Raw genomic sequence first — 21,361 nt, 5'->3', positions numbered from 1 at the left:
CACAGCTGCACCGCTCTGTGGTTTGTGGTCCAACCAAGCAGGTTGCTGAAAACACAGACAGAGAGACAGAGAGAGAGCGAGAGAGAGACAGAGAGAAAGAGAGAGAGAAACCTAAATGCCAAAACAACAAACCACACGGCCAACGAAGGAAAAGCCAAAACCTTCCGCCGCGCCAACCCACACTGTGAGAACGTGCCTCTCATTCAGCTTGAAAAGTATTTTTTACAATTCCATTCATTTTCATTTCGGTAATGTTTTCCACATTTATTTCTATTTTCAGGTTTGCTCCAGCTATATAGTTTGGACTATAATCCATGTGCACTGACTCACAAGCGCAACGAAAAAAAGACTGGTAATTAGCTGGCGGAGAGCCAGCTCTCCACCAAACTGGAGCCGACTACCAAAAACGTCCAGGCAGACATGACAGAAATGACAATCACACGGGCCTGCAACTGTGCAAGGGCACAAAAAAACACGGGAAGGGCACATATACACGTGCCTGCATGAGCGCGCGCACACACACGCACACGCACGCACACACACACACACACAGAAGTGTATGCTCGTGAAGACAAATGCACATACTGTAAAGAAACACAGCAGAGAGGAAGTACACAAATATGCAAGAGTTCCATACATATATTATGAACCTCTAACCAGACATGCGCGCACACACACACACACACACACACACACACACACACACACACACACACACACTAAATCAAATCATGATTAGATGAGGAAAAGGAATAGGAGTGTGGAGCTTGTAGTTTGTGCGTGTCTGTGATTCCTAAGCCCACACTGAGCTGTCTGCCTCAGCCTGCGCTAAGCAAACAGCAGGGAGGGAGAGGCCTCCATGAAAACACCAAAGAAACTGGTGTGTACAAACACACATACACACTCACGCACAAATAAACACACTCGTGCTCCTCATAGGCAGTTGACGTACAGCCTTTCCTGAAAAGCACAGCTGCCCCGCCGGGCCCACCCTGGCTAAGCTATTGTCTGAATCTCTGGGTGATCCTTCAGGTCCCGTATGCAGAGGCAGTCCGCTCCGGCAAATACTGAGTCACAGTCCACTGCTGTGTTCACTCTCTGCTAAAACACACACTCACACACAATACACACACACACACAGTGCCGGCGGCAGTTAAAAGGGCTATGGCGCAATTAACCAAAACAATTAGCTGGATATTCACCTAATAGAGAAACAAAGGGCTCCCCCTAGAGGTGGAATCACGTCATTGGAAAACAGGAGGGGGGGGCAATGATGTGGTCATTGCCGGCGAAGGATTTTATTCCAGTGGCGGTTTCCAACTGTGTGAAGTGAGGTAGTTAAACTGGAAGGAAAGGAAGTACAAGATTCATGAGGGCTGAGTGCAGACGTGTGTGTGTGTGTGTGTGTGTGTGTGTGTGTGTGTGTGTGTGTGTGTAGGCAGGGGGGTAGTTTTAAGCCTGTAAAACACTTGTGCCTCCATCTTCCAGTCTGTGCAACCTGGACCACACACCTGCCTCATCCACCATTGTCCATCTGTGCAGTTACTCACACACACACACACACACACACACACACACACACACACACACACACACACACACACACACTATAGTGTTGTCTGGCCTACGGAGCTTTGTCTGTGTGTGCACAGTGGAGAACTAATATCAAGCGGCCTACTACTGTACTGTTCCTCCCCTCCCCCACCGCAGCCCTTCCATGGCTGAACTCAACAGATTAAACTATGCAATATCACCCTTACCAATTCACCCCTCCTCCTCCCTCTCGCCCCTCCACCCCCACCCACCCACCCCATCCCCATCCACCCTCAATTCAATTTCTTCTCCACATCGCTTCTCTCTCTCCCTCCCTCCCTTCATCCCTCTCTCTCTCAGTGAAATGATTTGTCTTTTTTGTGTGTGTGTGTGTGTGTGTGTGTGTGTGTGTGTGTGTGTGTGTGTGTGTGTGTGTGTTTTCCTGTTCATCTGAAGATTGCAAGGCTGCAGTGGAATTATATATGTGTGTGTGTATATATATATATATATATATATATATATATATATATATGTTTGTATGCTCTGATGTCAGCTAATGAAAACAGGTTTCTTTGTGTTTGTGAGCGTGTTTGTGAGCGCGTGCGTGTGTGTGTGTGTGTGTGTGTGTGTGTGTTTGTGTGTGTTACAGGGGACAGAGGGCATGTCAGTCAGAAAAGACAAGGAGGCCCCACACTCGGTTTGACAGTGACAGACAGACAGATGGACGGACAGGACTGTGTGTGGCGGTGTCGGTGCAGGAGTGGACGTCTGCCACACTACCAGCTGGGAAATGTCAGTTTCCTCGAATCGCTGTCACAGCACTGCATCCGTGCATCTGTGTGCGTGAGTGTGTGTGCGCGCACGCGTGTCTGCAACTGACCGTTTGTCTATGTGAACGTGACGAGAGATACGACGGAGACAGAGGCAAACAGAGGCAGAGTCCTGCCACAAATCATGTCTGTGTGTGTGATTTTAACGAGGAGTTACGTGTCATTTCCTGTGTGCACCTCTCATGTGGTCCACTGGGTGTGGTTATCTTGGGAGTTCACCATAAAACGGTGAATCCCAGGGCCTCTCTGTGCATGTTTGCCTGCATGCTTCCCATTTGTGCTGCTGTCTATACAAATGCTTGCAAACTAGCCATTACTCATGCATACTCACATACCTATTTATGCATGCTGAGTATTTGTGTTTTGTGTGTGTGTGTGCATTCAGTCCTGGTCTATATATGTGTGGGTGCACATAGCCTGTAGCTATAGCTGCAGTGTGTATTGAGGGCAGTACATCAGGGTAAGGCAATCTGCCTCGGAACAGCTCCTTCAGGTGAGATTTATCACCACTGCACTTGGCCTCTTATTACGGCGATGGATTCCCTACCTCTGTATCTGGGTGTGGGTGTGTGTGTGTGTGCGTGCGTGCGTGCATGTGCATGCATGTGCATGCATGTACAAGTGTGTGTTTTCTTAGCCCCCCCACCCCAGTCTGCATTCTTATTAAAGTGCTGCAGAGGGGAGCAGCCATTGGTTTGTGTTGACTCCACCCTCGACAACTCCTGATAGGGATCCACTGGACACGCACAGACACTGGGAATAATACAAATGGGGAATGACAAGAGAGGAGAAATGATGCTGAGAGAGGAGAGGAGAGGGTTGACTCATTCTCTGCTTCTCCCACATTTTACACTAGGACTACAGGTTCAAGCCCCGGTAGAACTACAAATTCCAAATTTCTTTCCTGGCTGGAAATCATGCGAAGGTCCCAAAGCGGTGGGGCCGACTGTCAGTCAGTTAGGTAGCACTGGAGAAATAGGTCATAGAGCTAAAAATACTTATCTTTGTCTCTCTCTTTCCCTCTCTCGGTCTCTGATACTGTTGTCTTGTAAAAAAAAAAAAAAAAAAAGACAAAGTAAAACAGATAGAAAGTCTAAATAAGGGGATGATGAAAGGAATAAGCCAGAAAAAGAAATACCCTTAGACCTCAGGCCCACTCCCACGAATTAAGAAGAGGGAATAAGAGGCTGCAACGGGGTGTGTGTGTGTGTGTGTGTGTGTGTGTGTGTGTGTGTGTGTGTGTGTGCGTTCCCCCCCTTGTGTGTATAATGTGTGTCTGCGAGTCCCCATCCACGCAGGTGATACCGCACAAATGAGCAAGTGAGGGAATGAGAGGGGAGAGACTGAAAGAGAAAGAGAAAGATCTAGAAATGGATGCTCGGGCTGTGGCGCGGGGCTGTTTGCACACAGAGCCAGTTATTACGTGGACCTCATTTAGCTCGGCTCAGTCAGGCAGGGCAGGAATAATATCACATAGGGCCACAGCCGCTGCCAGTACCACAGCACGCGCTTATCTACGTCTCCCCCCTCCAACCAGCACAAAGAAGTAATATATCACAGGTCTACGCCCACAGTGACTAATTCCACCACCTGCGTCTTTTAAATGAATTGTAATAATGTGAGATTTGAAACCGTCAATTTAATTTAATTGCACTTTGTTTCCGAAAATATCTCGGATTGCGTCATCCATCTCATCAGAAACGAACACAACCGTTTGGAGGCAGGATCTCCATATCGCCTTTATGTATATAAAACAACACTTTGTGATGCCAGACATTGGAAAAATTGTATAATTGTGTATAGGCAGTGGAGTGAAAAGCACTTGATGACAGTAGATAATCCAAAGCTACACAGTAAATCCCTCCAAAGGAACTGTTGTAAGCTTCCCCACTAGATTTAAAGGGATCGGACAAAATGCATAGAGAATTTCTTTATTTTGCTGAATATTCAAGTAGTTACATGCTTTGATTCACAATGTAAAGAAGTGATGTGAGGGGAGTTGAGGGTAGGTGACATGGGAGGGCTCAGATGGCTGAACACCCAAAAATAAAGAAGGAAAATGGGGAAAGAGAGAACGAGAGAGAGAGGAAATGGCTGAACAAAAGGGAGATGCCGAAAACACAGTGATGGATGGAGAAAGATGGTGATGGAGGCAGAGGGAGGCAACGTTGGAGACGGGGAGGCAGGGGTGATGGGAGGACAGAGAGGGAGAGATGGAGAGAGGGAGAAGCAGAGGAGAAGGAGAGGAGGATTAAAGGAGTCTCTAATCCAGCAGAGAGATGGACAGAGTGAGGGACGGGATAAGGAAAGGCCCAGTAGATTGGGGATAGCTGCTCGCTCCTCCACTGATTTGCCTCAGCACACAAATGCACAAACACACACACACACACACACACACACACACATACTGCAAGTCCCACGCACACACAGCAGGGCGATGGGCAACAATTTTCAAATGCTTCTCGCTGGTTTTACATCTGATGAATTTGTTATAATTTACTGCAGATATTCAACAAGGTCTGAGGACACTTAAGGACACAACAGACATTTTATCCGCCGTTAGTACCGGCCATCCACATTGGGGCCAACGTTGGGCCAAGATATTGCCAGTAGTTTCTGCCCACTTCACTGGATGGGCCCCCCCAAATATGTGTAAGTCTCTAACAGCAAGTTTAGACAGATGCTCATTACCAGGGCTCATTTAAAAGCCAACCGCAGTGTGGCAACTGGATGGGAGTTAAAACCATTCGCCGTAACGTTGGCGTTCATGCAGTTGTGTTGATTCCTGTGGCCTTGTGTGATAAATACATCCATCTTTAATGGAGTCAAATGCTGGTGCAGTGGAAGAGAACGTCAGCATCCCTGAATGGATTCCAACTGGCTGACAACTTGTTGTGGGTCTTTCTTTTTCTCTGCCCGCTTTTGTCTAAATTTCGAAGCACTTGAAATCAATCAAAGACCACGATTGAAAACTGGGTACTAGTTCAATTTTTCTTATTTTTATAAACAAGTTTCCACTCCCACCTCCCCCACCCCCCCACCCCCCATCCCCCCATCTTCTATAGTCTCTTCCTCGCTGCCACCACAACCTCCTCTTCTTCGCTCAAACTGTCCTGGTATAAATTCCATGGAAATCAGTCAATTTAATCCTCTGACATGGTGCCACTGAGGGCCCCCGGGAGCAATCAGACCACACTTGGGCTCTGCTTGGTTGAGCATCCCATGGAGGAGGAGGAGGAGGGAGAAGAGGAGGAGGAACAGGAGGAAGAGAAATTGGAGGTGGGGGAGTGGAGAGGAGAGGATGCTCTGAACTCTGAGGGTCCAATATTGCAGCTGTTAATTTAATCTTTAAAATGACAATCTTTCACTTATTATTATTGAGGCCTTTGTTACGATTATGTTGGGCCAAATCCTTAAAAATGCCTTCACAGCCAATCAGGGCAAAGCACACAGTTGCCCAGTGAGGTTGCCAACATTGCAAATCCTCCATCCTGTCAAGTGCTGGTCACAGCAGGCATGTATACAGGGCAGCCGTTCATGGAACTGCAGGAAACGTCGCCTGCATGTGTCTGCATCTCAGACAGACAGACAGATAGACAGACAGACAGACAGACAGACAGACAGACAGACAGACAGACAGACAGACAGCTCCCACATCCCTGCTCAGGTGATACCTGCACAGCATCATTTGTGCCACACACACACACACACACACACACACACACACAGGCCTTGTGACTTTTCTTTGTTTCAAACTGCCTGAGCCCGAATTGTTTCCCAAACTCTCCTGCAGTTGCCTGTTTAATACTGGAGCTATTGTGATTATTATTATAATTTTGATTTATTTTTCCACGGCTAGACAGCAGCCACCTCTTTGGCCGCGAGCCCAGGAGGAGGGCAGCAGGCGTCTGCATTCCGCTGAAACCAGTCTCAGAAATAAGAGCAGCCCCCCCCCCCCCCATCCCCATCCCAAAAAAAGAAAAACCGCACAAAGAGGATCATCCCAAGGAATAAACTTCACGGGGAACCCTTCCGTTAATAGACCCCCTCTTGGAGAATAATTGTCCGCTGCTATTTATTTGAGGCGCTGAGGAAAATCCTGCACACGCAAGTCTCGGGGAGTAGAAGCCTCACACCTATATATATCTATACATATATAGATATATATATCTATATATGCATCCGTGAGGTCCGGTAGTAAAGGTGACGCTGCAGCTCTACCTGTTTACCGTGCAGCCACATTCTGGAACGACCGAGCTCCGTGATGTGTCCCTGCCTGCCTGCCTGCCTGCCTGCCTGCCTGCCTGGCTCCTCCAGCCTGGCTGTGACCGTGATCTTGTCTGGCTGCACCGGCTACAGGGACATACCGGGTCACCCAAACCCCCCCCCCCCCCCCCCCCCCCCCCCCCCCCAAAACATAAACCCTCCTACCTCCAGCATTCCTCCATATCCCTGCACACACGCGGCTGTCGGCTCAGGGAAACACGAATAGCATCGGAGCGCACAACCATCCCCTTCCATGCTCACCCTCCAGAAAGAAAGAAAACACAACCAGCCCCCCGTCGCCTTTAAATAGAACTTTTCTCCAGAGCTGAATCCTCATCCCCTGACATTATCTCCATCTCTGCCGCATGCATTGTGTGCATACAGATGTGTTGCTCATCTTGCCGATTATTATCTGGGATTCCGAGGGTCTTACATTTGCGCTGACAGCAGCATGCACAAATACACACACACACACACACACACACACACACGCAAACACGCAAACACACTCTCTCTCTCTCTCTCTCACACACACACACACGCACACAAAAGAAGCGCTGAGGAAACGTGCTGTACTCACGATTTGAGGGGGTTCTGCACCGCTGTGGCCATTTTGATATAGTGTGATAGAATGCAACACCGCAGAGCCCGGTATTGTACATGTAATGTAGCAGCTATTTCAATTTCATTCATTCTCTGGGGCTGCGGCTGGAGCGGGCAGCCAATGGGAGGCGGAAGCGCTCCGCGACAGCTCTGGGGGGGAAGTGTAGTCTTTTACGCATGTCAACATGGAACATGCCGGGGAGGCGGGCACTACAAGTACCGGCGGGGACAGCGGCTCGAGTGGACCACAGTGGGCCCGCCTCGGACTTGGTTTAAGGGGCGAATCCCCCCCCCCCCAAGAACCGACTTTACAATGAGACATCCACAGTTTGTGTCAACGTTGGACTGCGGGACTGTCTGTCAAGCTGCTTCTCCGGTGCACTGCTGCCATGTGTGGATGGTGGTGGGCGAGGATTCAGTCTAGGTATATGCTGGGGGGTTCTCTTAAGGTTCTCTAAGGGGTTCTGTACAGGTTCTCTTTAGTTTCTCTTAGGGTTGTCTGAAGGTTCTGTACAGGTTCTCTTTAGTTTCTTTTAGGGTTCTCTGAAGGTTCTGTACAGGTTCTCTTTAGTTTCTCTTAGGGTTCTCTGAAGGTTCTGTACATGTTCTCTTTAGGTTCTCTGAAGGTTCTGTACAGGTTCTCTTTAGTTTCTCTTAAGGTTCTCTGAAGGTTCTGTACAGGTTCTCTTTAGTTTCTCTTAGGGTTCTCTAAAGGTTCTGTACAGGTTATCTTTAGTTTCTCTTAGGGTTCTCTGAAGGTTCTGTACAGGTTCTCTTTAGTTTCTCTTAGTGTTCTCTAAAGGTTCTATACAGGTTCTCTTTAGTTTCTCTTAAGGTTCTCTGAAGGTTCTGTACAGGTTCTCTTTAGTTTCTCTTAAGGTTCTCTAAAGGTTCTGTACAGGTTCTCTTTAGTTTCTCTTAGGGTTCTCTGGAGGTTCTGTACAGGTTCTCTTTAGTTTCTCTTAAGGTTCTGTAAAAGTTCTCTTTAGTTTCTCTTATGGTTCTCTGAAGGTTCTGTACAGGTTCTCTTTAGTTTCTCTTAGGGTTCTCTGAAGGTTCTGTACAGGTTCTCTTTAGTTTCTCTTAGGGTTCTCTAAAGGTTCTGTACAGGTTATCTTTAGTTTCTCTTAGGGTTCTCTGAAGGTTCTGTACAGGTTCTGTACAGGTTCTCTTTAGTTTCTCTTAGTGTTCTCTAAAGGTTCTATACAGGTTCTCTTTAGTTTCTCTTAAGGTTCTCTGAAGGTTCTGTACAGGTTCTCTTTAGTTTCTCTTAAGGTTCTCTAAAGGTTCTGTACAGGTTCTCTTTAGTTTCTCTTACGGTTCTCTGAAGGTTCTGTACAGGTTCTCTTTAGTTTCTCTTAAGGTTCTCTGAAGGTTCTGTACAGGTTCTCTTAAGTTTCTCTTAAGGTTCTCTGAAGGTTCTGTACAGGTTCTCTTTAGTTTCTCTTAAGGTTCTCTAAAGGTTCTGTACAGGTTCTCTTTAGTTTCTCTTAGGGTTCTCTGGAGGTTCTGTACAGGTTCTCTTTAGTTTCTCTTAAGGTTCTGTAAAAGTTCTTTTTAGTTTCTCTTAAGGTTCTCTGAAGGTTCTGTACAGGTTCTCTTAAGTGTCTCTTAAGGTTCTGTACAAGTTATCTTTAGTTTCTGTACAGGTTCTCTAAAGGTTCTTTACAGGTTCTCTTTAGTTTCTCTTAAGGTTCTGTAAAGGTTCTGTACAGGTTATCTAAAGGTTCTGTACAGGTTCTCTAGTCTCTCTTAAGTTTCTCTAAAGGTTCTGTACAGATTCTCTTTAGTTTCTCTAAAGGTTCTGTACAGATTCTCTTTAGTTTCTCTAAAGGTTCTCTACAGGTTCTCTTAAGTTTCTCTTAAGGTTCTGTAAAGGTTCTTTACAGGTTCTGTAAAGGTTCTGTACAGGTTCTCTTTAGTTTCTCTTTAGTTTCTCTTAAGGTTCTGTACAGGTTCTCTTAAGGTTCTCTAAAGGTTCTGTACAGGTTCCCTTTAGTTTCTCTTAAGGTTCTCTAAAGGTTCTGTACAGGTTCTCTAAATGTTCTCTAAAGGTTCTCTACGTGTTCTCTTAAGGTTCAGGATGCACTTCATGGTTAATTCATTTAAATGAGAAACCCACATTTAAATCTTAAATAAGTATTGTTGTTATTATCATCACCATCATCATTATTTGCACGTGCACAGAAGGGCAACAGGTTAATACATGTAGTGAGGTATTGGCCAGATATGACCTGCACGGAAGAGCATTAGGGCCAGGCATAAGAAAACAAATGAGGAGGAAAAGTTGTTTTATTTAATCTTGCATTTCAGGATAAAATCAAAATGTCGAGAATAAAGTTGAAATACTGCAAGAATAAAGTACAACGACGAGGATTAAGCTGAAATACTATTTCAAGAATGAAGTCTAAAATTGTGACCCGAAAGCAGTTTTCAGCGGCAAACTAAAATATTAAGTTTAACTTGTCACGTGTCAAGGAGCAGGACCAAAATGCAAAGTGCAAAATGAAGGTTGTTTAATTGTCCAACATAAAAACAGACTCACAGTCTTAAACAATATCCAAACTCAGGGTATCCATAAGTAGAAAAGAAAAACCTGAACCATGAAAAAACAGGAACACAAAACAAGCAGGAGGGATCACGAGGGTAAAACTTAAAGAATATACAGAACAGGAGACGAGACTAATCCAGACCGGACAGGAAACATACTGACACAGACGAATGGGAGCACAGAGACTAAACACACACAAGGTGGGCGGGGCTAATTGATCACAGGTGGAACACATGAGGAACAGGTGCAGACAATCACAGGGGGCAGGAGACACGGGGAAGGGAAGTGACGCAACACGGGGGAAAGGGGCTACAAAGTAAAACAGGAAATAAAAAACTAAATACAAGAAACACAAGGGGATAACAAAAGTCACTTAACAGAGATACACAAGGAATGGAAAATAAATAAAAGTCCACTAGAAAACTGAAGGGTTCCTAAAGAAAAAACAAGTCCAAAAGAACCAGAGTATGTGATCCGCCTACGCATGAACCATGTTTTATATTGAATATGTTGTGGTTTGTATTGTATATCGTAGGATTTTTATTTTTTATAACTGCTATGGACCCCCCCTGTGAGTCTCAAATAAAGATTAACTCAATTGATAATGGTGGTCAACTTACGTTAGATGGGCTACTGCCCTTTATTAACAAGTTAACATGGTCTAGTTTAGGGCAGATTACATGTAAGAGACATTGTGTCTACATAACCTTACCTCAATGGTGGCCTGGTGGTTAATCTTATGTTATCTATGCAAAGTATAGAGCCCTGCAACTGAGCATCTTTAATTATTCATCAATCAGGGGCGATGGGTTGGGAGTGGGCCTATAATTGATTCTTTCAGACAAATTGTCTCTCATGGTAGAGCCCAGAGAAAGGCTGGGACCCTCTCCAAACCCCCTTGCTCCTCCATCCTTGACTCGCCCCCTTCACGGATTTCTCCTTTTTTAACCCCATCCCTTCTGCTTTCTCTCGCTTTTTATTTTACATAGGTAGGAATTTGTTGCACTGGACTATTGCAAAGAATTTCTTTGATTTGTCCATGTGGGAAGGAAGGAGGGACTGTCAGACCAGCAATGCTGGAATGTCTTTCTCCATGTCATGTTAGCAGTGGCGCCGCTCTGAAGCCTTTCAGTGACATGTGATATTTATAGATCTGTGCTAACAAATATTTAATGAACATTAGCAAGCAGCTCTAACACGGCAGCAGCGCTCCAATAAAATTCCCCCTGTCACTCGAAATGGAAACACAGATTCGGTGACTATTGCAGTGATTATAAGTTGGTTGCTTTTTTTGAAAAAGATGAAATTTTAAGCTTTGTTTTGCGGTGGAGCACATGCATTGCCCATCTCGCGCAATCAATTCAAGCTTTGAAAATCTTACAACATAATTCACAAGTCATTTTACGTGTGTAATTTTTTTATCCATGATTTATTCTATGATTTCTAAAAGTTTGCTGAATGTCGGGTTGTGCGTTATACCTTGTTTTGGCCACACGGTGGTGCTGATGCATCGGGCAACACCGTAGGCTCGACCCAGAGCCGTTGAGAGAGAGAAGAGCGACAACTCCATTCACTCCAATGGACCATTCCCCGCCGCCACAGCATTGGGGGATCAAGGAGCCTCTCAATAGTTCCCGGAAGTTAGCAGCAGCGTATTAGAGTAGCAGCAGAATTGAGTCAATGGACCGTCTGTGTTGCACTTATTAAGGGTAAGACGTTTAAATAATCACATTGTATATTATCAGCACATCTGAGCACAAATCAACATGCGAAATATAAAATAAAATAACTGAATGTTACTTTTTTTTAAAACGTATTGACTAACTACATAGAGTAACTACATAGGCATGTCGGTCTGCTATATTGTAAATCGATACATTTATTGACTACTAATTACAAAAAACGGAGTTCTATCACGATGAATAATGGATTCTGAAATTTCGCGCCAAGAACTTCCGGGTACTAATGAATCACGTGACGTGCGAGCAAATTGGGTGGCACGTTTTTGCGTCATACGTCACGTCCCTCTTGGCTCCGCCCATAGCGTCAGCGAGCACACGCGCTGTTGTTGTGATTGACAGACAGACTGGAAGAGCCATCATCATGTTGAACTTTCGTTTCTGCCTCTCGCCGTCGCAAACATGTCGTAAGTGACCAGAGCAACGATGTCCGACATACTGATGAAGGAAATGGAGAGTTTATCGATCGGTTCTGTGACGCCGGACGGCGTCCGCAGCTTCCTGTTGGTGGACGAACAAGAAAACCTGCAGGTAAAGTTAGCTAAACGTCAAACCGCGCTAGCGGTTGCTAACAACTTAGCCGCTAGGCTAAGGCGACGAGGAAACACAACGTGTGTGTGTGTGTGTGTGTGTGTGTGTGTGTCATACCCAGCTAGCTTACAAAACGCCGAGCTAAAGTTGAGCTAACATTGTCATCTGAATAAAAATAAGCGTGAAGTGACATATTTCTCTGCGGGAATATTGTTGTTATTCTACTGTAATAAGTATTTGTGTAGCCATGTTAAGTCCAGAGACATGTTTTGGCTAACGAGGGTTACTGACGAAAGACAAACACCAAAACATGGTGAGGCAGCAAATGGAGTCTCTCTGGGAAGATCCCTGGTGAGTCATGCAGCACAGCTGACCGCAGGGAGCCCCCCCCCCCCTCTCCCTCTCTCTCTCCCTCTCTCTCTCTCTCTCTCTCTCCCTCTCTCTCTCTCTCTCTCTCTCATTGGACCGTTGCTACAGCTGTTGTATAATGATGAGTTTACAGATTACCCAAGTAAAGTAAGCCTGGGATCTATTCAACAGTCAATATAGTCCAGGGTGTTTGTCCTAAGAGCGCTGACGACTCAGCAGCACATTGTGGAAAACATCAGCAAAAGCAGTTTTGTTGCCGGTAAGGTTTGTTGTCATCCAAGTATAGCTGCAACAGTTAATCGATTAGCAACCGACTATTAAATTGATTGCGAACTATTTTCACAATTGATTAATTGGTTCAAGTAGTTTTCCTGGGAGCACTGTCCACACTCAACTGAGGTTACATACCTGAGTTTCACTACAACTTAGAAGTAAAGAAGCGCGTAAGATGAGAGGTGGAGCATCTTCAAGGATCTACATCCAAGTCCAGTTGCTCATTATTAAACACACTTCAAAATACAAGTCAGCCAAAATTCAATAAGGTTCGACTTGATTCAGAGAAGTGAGTAGGGGACCCAGTGATATTATGTTGTGACGGCACAGCAATCCATGCCCTGCTTGGTGTGTTCTCCCTCCTCTCCCTCCAGGTCCGCGATGAGTCAGAGTTTTTGGACAGACTCGGGTGCGGGGAGGTCGCAGGTGTCAAGGTCCTCTCCATCTTCGGCAACACAGGCGACGGCAAGTCCCACACCCTCAACCACATCCTGTTCGGTGGCGAGAGTGTGTTCTACACCTCAAAGTCCCCCAGCTCTTGCACGGTGGGAGTGTGGGCCGCCTACGACCCCACCCTCGGCCTGGTCGCCCTGGACACCGAGGGCCTGCTGGGTGCAGCAGCCAACCAGAACCAGAGAATGCGGCTTCTGCTGAAGGTAATTTCTGTGGTAAATTGCAAATACAAGTTAGTCTGCAAATCATCCACTGTACAGTTCGGTTCACACTTGGTGAACTGTTTGAATGGGAAAAGTTGTGCTGATACATTTAGCCTTTGCCAAGTGGGTTTTGTACTTCGACACTTTTACAGGTAATTTCCTAATAGATCCTTAACTGCACTTCAGCCCCTCATAATGCCCAGTTTTCTGCCCCAGTGAAGTGTTGCTCCAATGCCATCAGATGGCAGTATCAACACACTGGTGCAAAAGTGTGTCTTGTTTTTGGAGCAGCTGGTTTCAAGAGAGGACATATCCCTGTAAATTTAGTTGGATGACAAAATAGCTCTATGTAACCTGAATTGTGTAGCATGTACTCAAAACCTCTGTCTTAGCCACACCTACTCTTCTCTCCTTAAGGTGTTGGCAGTGTCCGATATTGTTATCTACCGTACACGGGCAGAACGCCTCCACAACGACATGTTCCACTTCCTGAGCAACGCCTCTGGGGCCTACCTGAAGCATTTCACCCCGGAGCTCCGTGCCCTCTCCAGCCGCTGTGGCCTGGACGTACCCCTCTCTTCTCTTGGGCCGGCTGTCGTGGTCTTCCAAGAGACAACACACACTCAGTTGTTGGGTCATGGTAAGGGAGACGGATGTGTACTAAAAGCGTGCGTAACACTGTACGAGATCACAAAATCACACCTTAGTTTTACAGTTCTTGTCAAACCAAAGGCGTGGCAACAACCAATCCAGGTTGTCAGATCATGACACTAAAGTTTCATTCAGGTAAGAGTGCAGACAATGGAGGGATGCCGAGTCCAGTTCTTGAGTTTAGACCGTTAATCTAAATGCAGTTCAGCATGCCAAAATACAAAGTCCATCACAGTTTATGTATAATCCAAAGAAGAGAACGAGAGAAGAAAGTCCCAAAGAAAGAAGTCTGGATTCTTAGAGGATTCACCACCAACTGTGCCTTTGATAACTTTAATCTCAGGAGTGGGTGTGTGCGAGTGCCTTTGATCGATCGATTTGAGTTACTTTTAAAGGAAGTTATATGACTGATTTTAAGGCTCTGTGGTTCCTAAAATGTCCCTCGCAGAGTCCAAGGTGGTAGGCCATGCCGACACGCTGCTCAAGAAGCGTTTTCACGACCTGGGCTTGGGCACAGACGCCTTCAGCTCGGTCCAGTACGTGGGCATCCAGACCATCGCGCCTCCCACAGACTACAACACCCTGCTCGAGGCCACGAGGCAGCAAGTGAGGAACACTCACACTCGCTCCCCCCGCCAGCCAGGGATAGTGTTTCACGCGCTGGAAGTAAGTGGTGGACGGTTACTCGTGCCGCACAAAAAGTGAAGCTATAGAGAAATTTAAGAGAAAGATGAGGGGAAAAAAACCTGCACTCGCTGTTTCCCCAGGCCCTGAGTGAGCGTTTCTGTGGGGAACTGTCCGCCGACGAGATGCCCATGTTCTCCTTCTTCCCAGACGAGTACTTCACCTGCTCTGCAGTCTGCCTCAGCTGCAAGTGAGTCCTTGCTGACATTTTTTGAACAGGCATCTCTTTGTTGGTTTCAGGTCATTTTATTTTCAAAACCTGACTATGACTCTCGCCTCCAGCGTTCGCTGTAAAAATGGAATGAACCACCTGAGAGACAGGGTACCTCACGTGGCAGATGGGCTCTGCCAGTACGCACATCAGTACAACAACAAGGTCCTCATCTGTAAAGTAAGAGGAGACAAGAAGGACATGATTATTCTTAACATGATATGTTCCAAAAGAAAAAGACATTATACAGTTCAGATATGTTACAATGTGTTCGTTGTGTCTCCAGAGATGTTATGAAGGAGGCAGAGAGGTGATTGTTGTGCCCAAGACATCAGCTTCCTCTGACAACCAATGGTTTGGGCTTGCCAAATATGCCTGGTCAGGGTGAGTAAACACACACATGCAAACACAAAGGGGATCACAAGGGTAGGGGTGATATGACAAGCTGCTTTCAGACATGCGCTGAAGTCTGAACATTTTCCTGAATCTTTTCCGAAGGGGCTGAATGAGAGAACGATAATGTCCACAAATGTTGTTCCTGACATTTTTTTCTACGAAGTTCTCCAGCCAGCTTTCACCTCCTTGTAAAAAAAAATCCCGGCCCATCTGAGAATACAGCAGGAAAATCCCTGGGAGATTCACAGCTTGGGACTGGGCGTGTTGCCCCAAAAAAACTCTGCTTTCCGACTCTTCCTGCCTCCCGCATGCTCTACCCAAACACCGCAGAATGTTCCAGGAAAACATTCTGACTCAAACAATCGTTTGTCATATGCGAAAGGCAAATTCTGGAAAATGTCCGGACCCAATATCCCCCTTTCCCCCCCATTTTTTTCATTTTTTTCTGTTGAGATCAGTTGTTGGGGAGCGGTGGAACAGTACATTTGTGAACTGTTTGATAGATTGACAGTGGTGGATGAGACACGTGTGTGTGGGCCAGGTGCACAGACCTGAAGATGTAGTTGCATGTGTATCTTACACACTGTCCGTCCCCCCTCTCCCCCCTCAGCTTTGTGTTGGAGTGTGCAAGCTGTGGCGTCATCTACCGCAGCCGACAGTACTGGATGGGAAACCAGGACCCTGAGAGCAATGTGGTGCGATCCGAGGTTAAGCACGTCTGGGAGGGCGTGAGTACCCCTTCTATATTTCACAAATAATTAAGAAAAATGGACCTGAAGGTGGAAATGTCCTCATGTTTTTGTTATTTCTTGTCAAGTAGCCCATATACAACACACGCAGGGTCTGCATTGCCCCTTTCATCCTCGGCACCATTTCGTCATCGCTCTCTCTCTTTCAGTCGGACACCTTCATGTCCACCCACCAGAACGCCGCCCAGAGGGTCCTGGATGGGATGAACTACATGATTCAGTCGGTGTCGGAGTACAGCACAGGCCCCACCAAAGCTGTCGCTGCCTGGCTCACTGACCAGGTGGCGCCCCCCTACTGGAGACCCAACATCGAGATCACCGTGAGTTGGAACGAAGTGAAGCTACGATTGCCTGATATTGTATAATTAATTATTCACTCAGCGCGTTAATAATATAATCATGTCCTCCTATCCTCCCCGCGCCCCTCAGGCCTGTCACGGCTGTCAGAAGGTGTTTGAGGAGGCAGAGAGGAAGCACCACTGTCGTTCTTGTGGGGAAGGTTTCTGCCATCCCTGCTCCAGCCACAGGATGCCGGTGCCAGAGAGGGGTTGGGGTAACGGGCCCGTCAGGGTGTGTAAGGCCTGCTACCGCCAGGGAGGGCCGGCCGACACTAACAGTCAGGGTGAGACACACTCCGACACTGAACCTGCAATAGGCATTTTCTGCATAAAACAGTAATTTTTAGGTCTTACTGCTCCTTTTTATTTTAGTGTGCAAGGTGGAGCCTCGTGGTCTAATAGCTCGCAGGGTGACGGAGGTGGCTCAGTCCACACTGGACATGGTCACCACGGCGGTGGACTACCCTCTCTGTGAGTGCAGCTGCAATTTACCATTTCACACATTGTGTCCGTGCTCTACGGCTGGTGGCACGTTATCTCTGGGTCAAGTGGCTTCTCAACAGTAAGATGTGTCCATTTTAAAGCAATATACATTTTGTAAAAAGCAGTGAATATTTCCTCATCGTCCGTTAGATGTCGCTTTTGTGTGTGCGTCGAAAAAAGAATTCCGGGTTTTGGCCTCAGCCATGCTCCATAAATGGAAAACATAGACAGTGGTGCGGACCGCACCACACAACACTGTGTGCAGTTGGACTCAGACACAGAGGACCCGGGTTTGTGGCCCGGCCAGAGAAGTCAAAGCACAACAACAACAACAAAGAGAGAAACAAGCTTTCTCCAGAATCGCTTACTGCCCATTTAAGTCAAAATAAATCTAGGACTGAACATAGCAACGACAGCCATCTTGCAACAACCCCTCAAAATTTCTTCTGAGAACAGTAAATGGTGGACATCAAACTTTTGAGTTGATGGTACACCGGCAAGAATTAAAGCTACACAATACAAATCTAATTATCAACCGTTCCATCCACTCCCCTCAGGTTTTGTGAAGGACGTGGCTCGACCGGACTACTGGGTGCCCGACCATGACATCACCCAGTGTCACCAGTGCTCCAAAACCTTCACTCCAGTCATGTCCAAGCACCACTGCAGGGCCTGCGGTCAGGGCGTGTGCGGCCCCTGCTCCACACACCTGAGGGCTGTGCCCTCCCGAGGCTGGGACCACCCAGTCAGAGTGTGTGACCGCTGCCATGCCCGCACGGACAGCCTGTGATTTTCGTACAACCAGGAGAAACATCTCTTAAAGTTGATCTGGTCGATAAACAACATCACTGTGAATCCTGGCACTGCTGCTCCGAGGGATCGAGAGGGATTAGCTTTGCAGAACGAAATGACAACAACTGGAATCAGCCTTGTTAATATGTGGGGGAAATATTGAGCTGCTCAGATGCTTAAAAACGATCACCGCCTGGATTCCAGACTCTTCTCAGAACCGACCTTGGATCTGCTTTCCATCTCAACTCTGCGTCAGTTACGAGACCCGGTTCGTCCACACTCACAGACCCAGTCGACCTGCTCTCAGACTGGACTGGACAAATGGAAATCTGGCTGACTTGTGTTTTTAACTGACTGGCTGTAGTTTTGAAAAATGAAAACATGCAGCTTCTTTTCTAATTCAGGGTTCCTGCACAATTTTTTAATTTCAAAATTCCAGACTTTTTCCAGACTGCTCGGTCGATTTTTCAGACTGTAGTTTACATAGGAGCACAAACAGCTAGATGTTTATTTTGTAAATATTATTATATTAATGAATATTACATGTTATTTTATATAATTTTATAATATAGGTACATATCATTACTTTAAAAAAACAAATGTTAACATATCACATTCTGACTGTAGCTGTTATGTTGCACTTCATACACAGAAAATGTGGATTAATATTGAAATATTTATACTTCAAATTCTGACATTACCTGTTTCGGGACTGATTCTTAAATTAAAAGATTGATATTCAAACTTAGTAATTTGGGGTGAATGTGTATTTTATCATCAACAGGGGAAACAACAGAATAAAGTAACTAGCCATCACCAAGATAATCTAAATAACGCCCGGTAGATAGGAACTACTTATCCTTCCGCCGGTCATAGTCACATGCAAACTACAACTCTGTAGATACAGTAGTGACAGTGGGAGTTACAGAGAGTGTGTTGCTATGGTGACGTTTATTGCTGACCGTGGGAAAGTGATTCACGAGACTAGAAAAGATTGAGACGGATCTAAAATCTGTTTAGACTTCAGTCTGGAAACTAAAGTATTTTTCCAACCTTTCTTTTCTTTTCTTTTTCACAATCTTATCCTGACCTGGAAATTACCCAAATCAAATTCAATCCCTTTCCATACGGTGTAGGAACCCTGTTGATATTTAACATCAACGCCTGAACTCTTAACGTGCACTCGAGTGTCGTCTTCCTTTCTCCATTCATTTGCATTTGCACAACTCTGCAGCAGATTGCCTGTTCTGAAATTTGAAAATAAATAGATGAAAAACAAGTAAAAGAGATGTATGGGGAATAGTGGGAGATCTTATCGTTTTATATGGGACTTTTAAAAGCACTTTGTTTCAAAGATTATCAAGCCGTCATCACCACTACAACTACTTGCATCGTTTCTCGTTCGCCTTCAAAAGAGTTAAGCTTGCGTTGATTTTTGTCCTCATAATCTTCTCCCGAACCATCTCGCTGAATCTGGTAAAGAGGGATATGAAAAATTACGGAAAGAGTTCCGACCTTTTGTTAAAACTTTTGCTTGTGTCCTCATTGCTCAGGGGCAGAAAAAGACGCAAGGTGTAAAAACGAGCTACAGCAGTTTGTGCCTTCATGGGAATCTTGATTTCCATTTTTTTCTCGCCCCTACGGTTTGTTTTTGTCAGGGAGCGATTTCTACATCATGTACAAAGACCAATGAGATAATTTGTGCCTAATTGCAGAGCAGTTTGATTTAATAAATAGAATAAATAAACTTTGAGATTGCTTTTAGCAATGAAAAGTGCTCTATAAATGAAATTTATCATTATATTATTATAATAGCCTTGCTCCTCCAACTCTTACAGATATGGTGAGATTGTTAGCAGGATAACATCTGTAGCATATCACGTTATAGACATTCCAGTATGAAAATACCTGCATTGATTTTGATTTTCCCTTTCTGATGCTTCTGAAAGATTTATGAATATAATTAAAAAACAAAGCTGCACTCTACTGGACAGACTGAGTTGTTTTGATTTTTTAAGAACACTCACGTCAAATCAGCTGCAATGTAAAGTACAACTGATACCCTAATTGTTTCTGTGTAAAATACTGGATGCGTTGATTTTCTCTGTCTAGAAATAACCAATTCAAGTGTAACGAGGTTTTCCAGTGAAATTCAGCAGTTGACAATCTGATTTTTTTTGTATCAATAAAGACGACAAAGGGATGTGTGTAGCGACGAATGCTTTTTTCTTCTCACCGATACCATTCATGCTGTATTCGCATTCGTCATCTCTGCAAAGTAACTAAGATGCAACATAATCATTACCTCATCGTTTTGTCCCAACAACAACAACAACAGTGTACGCTCATATTTGCGGCTGTCAAAAACGCAGTGCATTGAATTATGGGATTGGGAAAAGGTAACTGGTGTAGCTGCAAGTCTTACAAGAAACCCAGGGTGTGTAGGTCTGTGTTGTGATGCCTTCCATCGACACTGGGAGGTGCTAGATGAACATGAATATTGTGGCTGCACCATAGTAAATTCTGCATGGGACCACCTACTGTTAAAGGTCCCCTATTATGAAAATTACTACTTTTCATGTTTTTTACCCTCAATATGTGTTAACGGACCCCCCAAACGACAGAAAAGTCCATCCTCTCTCGCTTTTTCTTGCTCCAACTTTCACAAAAATTGTGCCCAAGAGAACGCCGGTGAAAGCCGTGAACACAGTGTCTGTGTTCGCTCAGTGTAAACAAAAACTAGGCCACATCCACTTCCTGAGAGGGGTGAAACCAGCCGAAGCTCATTTACATAAAAGCTACAGACACAGAAACAGCTCACCAAGAGAAGGCCTGAGATAGAAGGCTTCAGAGGGCTTCAGATGTTTCAGAGTATGAGGGACCTGAGGGGTATTTTAAGAAGGAAACTTAGAAGACATGTTTTGGGGACCTCAGAGATCAAATATAATCGTGTTAAAAGGGGTAAAATAGTGGATCGATAAGTCAAAATGTCAAGAATAAAGTTGAAAGGTCGAGAATAGAGTTGAAATATTTGAGAATAAAGTCTAAAATTGTGACCTGAAAGCCCTTTTCAGCGGCAAACTACAATATTGAGTTTCACTTGTCAAGTAGCAGGACCAAAATGCAAAGTGCAAAAATAAGGTTGTATGATTGTCCAACATAAAAACAGACTTACAGTCTTAAACCATTTTCAAACTCAGGGTAGAAAAAGTTGAAAGTAAAAAAAAAAAACCTGAACCATGAAAAAACAGGAACGCAAAACAAGCAGGAGGGATCACGAGGGTAAAACTTAAAGAATATACAGAACAGGAGACGAGACTAATCCAGACCAGACAGGAAACATACTGACACAGACGAATGGGAGCACAGAGACTAAACACACACAAGGTGGGCGGGGCTAATTGATCACAGGTAGAACACATGAGGAACAGGTGCAGACAATCACAGGGGGCAGGAGACACGGGGAAGGGAAGTGACGCAACACGGGGGAAAGGGGCTACAAAGTAAAACAGGAAATAAAAAACTAAATACAAGAAACAAGGGGATAACAAAAGTCACTTAACAGAGGTACACAAGGAATGGAAAATAAATAAAAGTCCACTAGAAAACTAAAGGGTTCCTAAAGAAAAAACAAGTCCAAAAGAACCAGAGTTTGTGATCCGCCTACGCATGAACCATGTTTTATATTGAATATGTTGTGGTTTGT

At 45.2% G+C, this 21,361-nt stretch overlaps 2 protein-coding genes and 1 long non-coding RNA gene across 6 annotated transcripts in view; 1 reads left to right on the top strand and 2 right to left on the bottom strand.

Annotated features, from left to right (window-relative positions):
- The window catches only part of dpf1 (double PHD fingers 1), a 39,502-nt gene extending 27,981 nt beyond the window's left edge, over positions 1–11,521 (bottom strand). For 2 of the 4 annotated variants that reach the window (XR_004789791.2, XM_047335642.1), the window contains exon 1: positions 7,210–7,337. Coding sequence is in view for 3 of the 4 variants with exons in the window: in XM_047335642.1 (XP_047191598.1) it covers positions 7,210–7,322 (113 nt within the window). In the remaining variant the exon portion in view is untranslated. Of the gene's footprint in view, positions 1–6,794; positions 7,079–7,209; positions 7,338–11,262 lie in introns of those variants that run through there. The other 2 variants (XM_035622737.2, XM_035622736.2) reach the window with 2 other exon arrangements.
- Positions 11,522–11,567: 46 nt separating this feature from the next.
- On the top strand, positions 11,568–19,858 carry si:ch211-11n16.2 (zinc finger FYVE domain-containing protein 1). Its single transcript, XM_035622733.2, has 12 exons — positions 11,568–12,053; positions 13,070–13,351; positions 13,769–13,991; positions 14,451–14,668; positions 14,770–14,876; positions 14,969–15,077; positions 15,184–15,281; positions 15,904–16,021; positions 16,192–16,362; positions 16,472–16,664; positions 16,753–16,851; positions 17,421–19,858. The coding sequence occupies exons 1-12, from the start codon at positions 11,949–11,951 to the stop codon at positions 17,651–17,653; spliced, it is 1,956 nt and encodes a 651-aa protein (XP_035478626.1). The 5' UTR covers positions 11,568–11,948; the 3' UTR covers positions 17,654–19,858.
- LOC124850782 lies at positions 13,223–14,213 on the bottom strand. The gene is made up of 3 exons (XR_007031687.1): positions 14,054–14,213; positions 13,865–13,953; positions 13,223–13,358 (listed from the first exon to the last, which is right to left on the bottom strand). It is a non-coding gene; the product is annotated as an uncharacterized LOC124850782 (long non-coding RNA).
- Positions 19,859–21,361: the final 1,503 nt, after the last annotated feature.

The sequence above is a fragment of the Scophthalmus maximus genome, chromosome 11 (genome assembly GCF_022379125.1).
Source record: "Scophthalmus maximus strain ysfricsl-2021 chromosome 11, ASM2237912v1, whole genome shotgun sequence".
NCBI classification, from domain to species: Eukaryota; Metazoa; Chordata; class Actinopteri; order Pleuronectiformes; family Scophthalmidae; genus Scophthalmus; species Scophthalmus maximus.
This window is presented reverse-complemented; position numbering and strand designations above follow the sequence as displayed.